The following is a 7,896-nucleotide window of genomic DNA, read 5'->3' as shown; positions in this document are numbered from 1 at the left end:
ATCGAAAATAATGCAGCTGGATGTGTTTATTACAATGGCAACAGGAAATGAAACAATCTTTTGAATTTGGTCACAAGATCACTTTTATCTGTTTACAGGTTTTATATTGATTTAGTGGTTCGATTAATCCTCATGAAGTGGTTGTACCCTTGAAACTACGCCCTGCTATTTTCCAGTGATGGGGGATATTTTTTTTTCATCGCTGGGCAAATTAATCTGTGTTTTTGATTGCTTTTTCCGTTGCTGAACACTTTTTTTGATGTGTAAACTTTTAACTCCATGCCCAGAATATACATTTAAGTATATTGAAAGTCCATAACAGTGAAATTCAAAGCATTGAGACCAAAATCTTGATAATTCAAAACATTAAATCCCATAACACAGAAAACACACAGGAAGTCAGCATGTATTACATTCCAGTACAACTACATACAGAAACAAATAAAAAAACAAACCGTTTTACACTTATTCAACTATAAGCAGGGGGACAAGCCCCTTGTACCCTTCCCACTACTTAAATATATCAACTCCGAGATCCCACTACATTATACTAAGATGTGTTATGTTGTTGTATAGCAAGTAAGAAGGGAACATGACTGAAGTTACCTATGAAAATCTGTTAAGTATCGCAGAGATGTATAGTAATGTGCAATGTTTTAACAGTGAAGTTGTGTTTCTAAGAGAAGGTTAAAGATAGTTTTTTTACAGTTTAAACAGGCATGAAACGTGGAATGGTATATTTGCTGTTTAGTTCTGTGTAGTGCAATCTTGGAGTTGATATATTTAAGTCACAGGAGGTGTTTAGGGCACAGTCCTCCACATAGGAGGTGCAGGGGGCTTGCCCCCCCCCTGCTTATAGTTGAAGTGTACTATGTTTTTTTTTGTTTGTTTCTATATGTAGCTGTGCTGGCATATATTAAATGCTGGTTTTCTATGTATTTTCAATGTTATGAGATTCAATGTTTTGCATTTTCAGTGTTTTGAATATTTCAAGATTTTGGTCTCAGTGTTTTGAATTTGTGTTATGGGCTTTCAATGTTCTAAAGTGAAAAAAAAAATATATAGATATAGATATATATATATATATATATATATATATATATATATATATATATATATATATATATATATATATATATATATATATATATATATATATATATCTATATGGTTCCCCTTCACATAGTCGAACGGCCACAATCTCGAAAGTTATATGGTCGAGACCATATGCTCGAAATTGTGGAAGCTTGACTCTGTGAATGGGGAACGGCATACAGCGCAGAACAGGAGATTTCCCTTTCTGCGCTGTAGTGCAATCTCAGAGTTGGAATAAATAAGTAGCAGGGGGTGTGGGGGGGTGCAATGGGGCTTGCCCCTCTGCAGAAACACTTTGTTGTGTTACGTTTTTCAGCTCCCTTTCACGAAGTCGAGCTTCAGAAATTCGAACATATAGATTCAGCCATATGCATTTCGAGTTTCTGAACGTTTGACTTTGTGAAGGGGAAACTATATATATATATATATATATATATATATATATATATATATATATATATATATATATATATATATATATAAAGTACACTGCATATGCAGGGTGTGTTACAGAAGCATTGCTACATATATCAATGACAGCACCACTTAACGAGGATAAAAAAGTTTGCGAAAACTACACTGATCACAAAAGCCTTCTATTCTCTGTATTGGTACAGATAAGGAAAGGGTATTTAGTGAAGTCATTTGTGGGGTTGGTGTTAAGGTTATGATTAGCAGTCATGGAGTAATGTGGTGCAGGGGGAGCATATCCATATTCCAATCCCAACCTTGCATGTTTCCTTACTTAAACCCATTTCCTAACCATACCACTATACAAGACCTGCACACACACTTTCCCTCATATAAATACACATACACAAACAAACCAACATCTCTCTCCTTCCCAAAACCTTATTTTAACCCTAACCTGCCAACAAGCACACGCACCCATTTTTTGCGACCACGCTCAAGTCTTCAATAAAAGAACATTCTGCATTGCACCTTTTAATTAATCTTGCACTCGATTGATTTTTGGCACTTTCCAACACCAGAAATTTCTGTCAACCTACGCCTTCACAACTTTATCTCATTTATCCATTGAAGTGAAACAGAAATCTTTTATACACAAAGCACACACATACCCACTGTTAAAAAATTCACATCTAATGATGTAATTTTGTTTTTAAATCACTATTCTCCACGCTAAACCAGAATAAACCGGTGTCTTTAGGTAATGAACTTCTATTCATTGTGTAACACTGATGTACTCTGAAAGCATAGCCATGTATGAAGGCATGTGCTTGTGCAATACTTTCAGTCACTAGGGACATAAATCAACCACAGCTGCACAAACAGAAGTGGAACCACTTTATTTTAAAAAGGTAAGGCACTTAATCTACTCTGGTGGTGTAGAGAGAAAGCCCTGACTATGACCAAAGTAAGCTGGGTTTGATTAGTAGCTCTGGCACTTGTCTGAGTTGTCTGGGAGGATGGGGCATTCCTATCCTGTGAGGGGAGAGTATATATTGACATTTCTCCAGCAGTGCTCTAGCGAAGGCTTGAACCAGGGAGAATGGATGTCAGGTTGGTGTTGGGATACACTGCTCAGTGCACACTGTTAATGTAGGGGAAGGGAAGTATGCCATCAAAAATCCCCTAATCTTGCAAATGACAGTAGGACTCCAGAGTGTGAACCACGCCTCTTCTGACTGAAGAAAAATGCCTGTGCTGGCTGTCAGATGAAAGGATGACAGGCTTATTGGGTGTAGAGAAATTTTGGTGATATGGGGTACTGGACTGGGGGGATAGTGGGGCACTTTGTTAAAATTTCCATTACTAAACAAAACAATTGATGTATAGGGTTTGTTCAGTACTTAGTAAAAAGAGTGTATATGTTATATAGGCATCAAAGAGAACTCAAACAGTAAAGGTATGCAGCATGTATTCTGAATTATACAATAAACGCTCTATTCAAAAATGTGCACACTGATTGGATAGATCAATCAGTGTGCCCATTATAAATTGAGGTATCCCAACAGAAAGAAGTCCAACTTACAGTTTAGTTTCTCCTCATATCTAAGCTGTGACTATAATTGTTTTGTTTAAAAAAAAAAATCCTACATTACCTTAGATTGCTGTTCCCTGAAACACCACGGTGCACCTCAGTAGACTGTACACAGAATGCAGTTTCTGAACTCTGCAGCATCAGACTTTGCACAAGGGAAATTCCTGAACACTTAAAAATAAATATATAAATAAAAAACAGAGAAACTTTGGTGTATTGAAAAAATGCATACAGGCTTTATACATGCTCAGTATGCATGTTGCATGTCCCACACTGCTAGGACTTGGTGGAAGAGCAATGAAGTCCATTTATACACTGGCATTATTTAAAAAAAAGCGAAGCAGTTTCTTAAATAATGTCATCGTGTACTAGTAATAATCTACTCTCACAGGATTTACCCATGCCTGGCTTTGTTTAATCACTCGGGCTTCACCTTCATGATCACGCCAAGCCAATCGATCATGAGTAAATGTGGTGTCACTCACCTCCAGTCATGGGTTATTGTTAAAGTAGCAGGTAAATGTGCAGCATCCAATAGAACATACAGAATACGTGAAATAACTGCCATCTCGCATCAGTAACTGATGGGAAGACCAGTAAATTAAATTATTCTGCATACCATTCTCTAATAGTTAAGCAGCCAGTAATACAAATATTGAGTAGTAGGAAATTATTCTTGCAAGGTAGTTCATTTGTTCAAATCCACAACGATCGCATTTTTGTGAGCATTTTATTAGTAGATTTTGATAAGTGGACTTTTCAGCAGATGCTTTTCAGCCATGACCCAGGATCATTAGGCAGAAATAACCTTGTCAAGGAGTATAATCTGACTATGTAGATAGGTTATTTGTCAGTTCAAGTATTCTTATTACACTGATTTTTCAAAAGGTGTGAACAAAGGCAATAGTGATTACATAGTTTGAAACAGTTTTTGCAAAGAGAAATTTTTAAATGTTTTTTTACAGTTAGTAAAAACATTCAGAAATGTGGATTATTTTTAAATGGATGAATACAGGTAAAAACAGCTAGAAATGAAATTAATGCTAGTTTGGCAAACAGAATTGTGTGATTCCAGTAACTGTCTTTTGGGTTGTGGATACTGCAGATTGTTCTTGTGAACAGACCATACTAGTGTGTTCTTGTGAACATGCCACACTAGATTTGGGTAAACTATATTACCCATGCCAAAAATTGATTTATTGCTAAATTATCTGGTGCGGTCTTCACTTCTTGTCCCTAAAGAACATTTTGTTGTCTGATAGTGTTTTCTTTCAGAAGTGTAGCTAGGATGGGATGAAATGGAAGGCTGCCCCGAGAAATAAGGTGGTAGGAGGCCTGGTAGTTGACTTAATGTGGTCTTGTAATGAAGCATTCAGAAATGGGTGTTCCAACTGTAGCAAGTAGTTACATTTGTAGCAAATGGTTTTCAGCAGATTAAAGAACATTTTTTCCTTTTGGTTCTCAGGCCTACATGAGATAGTTAAGGCTCTGTTTTCTGTGACACAATTTTCCATTTGGTAATAGATTCCCTCTGCCTCCATTGCCTAACTGTGCATCTCTGAGCAAGTCACTTAACCAGATGCCGCTCCTGGGCTGTGCCTGAAAAAGGTCTATGGAGACCAGTCCTCTACCCCAGAAAAGAAAAAATACAAGTGTTAAACCACCTTACACATTTTTGATAATTTAAGCAAGTTTTAATGTTTTGAAATGTAGTGTAATGCATCTTCACTAAACTGAGAATGCATATGTGGAAGACTGATGTAGCCCGTTAAGATTTGTATGCACAGTGTGTTTGTCTGAGGATCCCTTATGGTACTGCTGATTTAAAAAAAAAAAAAAAAAAAAAGTAAAAATGAGTCTTCATTTTGGGGGCGATAAAGAGCAAAACGTAAAGTTTTAATGTGGTTCACTTAAGGGTATGAAAACCTAAGGGATGTGTGTGTGTGTGTGTGTGTATATATATATATATATATATATATATTTATATATATATATATTTATATATATATATATATATATATATATATATATATATATATATATCTGTATATCTCTATATTTATATAAATACATATACACACACACACACACACACACACACACACACACACACACACACACACACACACACACACACTACTTATGGCACTGAAGCCTCCTCAGGGGATTTCAGTTTCTGCACCTTCTTGGTCCTCTCCCTCCAAAAGGGCAAGAGACCCTGAGTCCTCATTGAGGAATCTGACTGATTCGGACTCCTTAGCCTACTCCTCTCATTTGCCTTCTCTTTTAGGCTGTGGGTTGGAGGAGGTGGAATCTGTTAGTCCTGATCCTCCTTTGGAGGAATTTTCCTTTGGGGACACAGTCCTGTGTATGATGCAGTATTTCAAATGAGATTACTGCCAGTTACCAGACGTCCTGAAAAGGTATTATGAGTTGTTAGAAATGAACTCTACTAAAACTTCCGCTGTACCCCCTGGGTTTGCTCTGTTGGATACTTTCTTTGCTGCTTCTCTCGTACCTGATTCCCAACCTTCAGCTCCCAGAAAACCTGACAGGTTCTGTTAAGTGCTGGATGCCTGCAAGTCTTACACAGTCACCTTTTGTCTGATCCAGCAGTGATTTCTGTGTCTACTGATAAGCCTTCTAGATTGTTGTACTCTTTCAAGCTCTTTCCCTTGGGTAAGGACAGTAAATCTGTGGAGAGGATTGGCAAGAAAAGTATACACTTCTGCTACTTTAGCCTTTACTAGAACCATATGACAGATATGTTTATCTCCTCTTGCTCAGATTGGGGAGATTATTTCTAATATGCCTGACTGAGGGTAAGGCCTCAACCCTCTTCTTACTAGGTTCCACCTCTCAAGTTGCCCATCACACAGTAAAATGCAGCTGTGATGCAGCTGCTGCCTCCTGTTAGGCTGCTGCCTCTGGCAGTGTGATGAGGTGGTCTACCTGGCTTCCCCTTCAAGCCTTGCCAGATTATATCTAAGCAAAACATCTGGATGCTCCTCTGGATAACTAAAATTTGTCAGTGCTGAGGCAGAGCTTTTTGAGACCTTGCAGGATCAAGGTAACATCATGAAAGATTTGAGGCACATCTTTGTCTCACCCGTTCTAAGTTTCAGAGGAACTATCTTAGTAAGACTGCATTTCTGCATAAACTGTCTAGACAGTCTTACAAGGGTAAGAAGGCTGCTAGACATGTTTAACTGATAAGCCTACTCAGATTCCCAGGCCCCCAAAACATCCCTTTCCTCACGAGTCTGTAGTCATCTGCCTTTCAGCCGTTCCTTCCTTTTGGCCAAGTTCCTGTGTCCCTTGAGCTTCCAGTTTGGTAACAGATCACCACAGACTCTTGGGTTCTATCCATTATGTGGCAGGGTTACTTTAAAGCCTGGGAAACCCTTACCACCTCCTCCAGTATCCCTCAACCTCCTGTAGAACAGCTTCCTCATTTTCTAGGGTATTGCAGAGTCTCTTAGACCAGGGGTACCATTCAACCAGTTCACAGACCAAGAGGGGTTTAGAGTTTTATTCCAGAATCTTTCTGGTCCTTGGGAAAGAGGGGTCTAATAATCTTGACCTGGACCTTTCCTTTCTTAACAATATTATCATAGTGCCATCCTTCCCAGTACTTTCTCTTCAAACTCTCTCTCCTCTATTGCTTCCCCAGACTTTTGTGGTTTCCCAGGATCTGAAAGATGCCTACCTGCATATTCCTTTCAACCCTCGATTGAAGGTATTTTTTTCTGTTTGTTCCTCTCCTTTTTAGTTTTCTGTTTGGTGTTTGGGCTTTCAGTAGCCCCAAGTGTATTCACCAGATGCCTAGCTCCAGTAGTCAACTTCTGCAGGCTTTAGGACATTCAGATATTTCCCTTTCTGAACAGCCTTTTGCTTTAGACCCCCATCCATATCTAAGCTGGTGCAGGATCTTCATTTTACTCCACTTCTGTTGCACGACCTAGGGTTCACTCTCAATCTATAGGAGTCTATGTTGACTCCATCTCAGGATCACATTTTATAGTCTCCAGGATACAGACTGTTCCAGTGCTAACTTCTCTTCCTGCTTGCAAGTTTTTTTCCCTCAGAAATTTTCTTTCCCTGTTTCCCCTGTCCTGTCTTCCAGCCAAGGAATTTTTCAGGCTTTGGGATTCATGATTTCTACCATTGCCAGGTTTCGTATGAGTAAGTCTTGATACCCAGGATTCATGTGACTCCAACATCGCCACCTGCTATGCTACCTAGTTCCTTTGTTTCCTTGTCTCAGACTGGAATTTCACTGGTACTTCTCTCAATCCAAGTATTCATTTCCAATCTCCTCAGCAGTTCCAGGAACTCTTCACAGGTGCTTCGTAGCTGGGGTGGGGAGCAGTTTAGACACCTTGAAGATACAGTGCCTTTAGTCTCCCTCAGTAGAGGGCAGGTCACATCAATGTCAAGGAAATGAGGGCTCTCATTTTGCCCCGTCAAGTTTTTCCACATGCTCCGGGTAACAGTCCCCTTGAAGGTTTATATAGATAACCAGTCATGTAGTACATCAACAAACAAGGAGGCATGAGGTCTTGCCTTGTTTTCAGATTAGCCCTTCAGGCATGAGATATAGCCATCAATCTTATCCTTGTCATAGATATTGTTAATGTTCTGCTGGCATTTCAGTTCGACCTGTGAGGTCTAACACTGTGTCAGAGGCTGCACCTGGGTTTTTAAACTGAACCCGTGCATTGTGTTCTTATATTGATTTTGTTTTTTGTTCCAGTTAAGACCAGGGCTGTGTAATATATATATATATTTATTTA

The 7,896-nt window shown here is 38.8% G+C and overlaps 1 protein-coding gene across 1 annotated transcript in view; it reads left to right on the top strand.

Moving 5' to 3' along the window:
- TMEM209 (transmembrane protein 209) overlaps positions 1-7,896 on the top strand; it is a 439,863-nt gene that overhangs the window by 290,767 nt on the left and 141,200 nt on the right. Inside the window, 2 exon segments of the mRNA XM_044063801.1 lie at positions 2,907-2,923; positions 2,961-2,965. Coding sequence (XP_043919736.1) covers positions 2,907-2,923; positions 2,961-2,965 — 22 coding nt within the window.

The sequence above is a fragment of the Protopterus annectens genome, chromosome 1.part0, assembly GCF_019279795.1.
Source record: "Protopterus annectens isolate FY-2018-M chromosome 1.part0, PAN1.0, whole genome shotgun sequence".
NCBI lineage: Eukaryota > Metazoa > Chordata > Ceratodontiformes > Protopteridae > Protopterus > Protopterus annectens.
The sequence above is the reverse complement of the archived record's forward strand: the minus strand, read 5'-3'. Positions and strand labels throughout refer to the sequence as shown.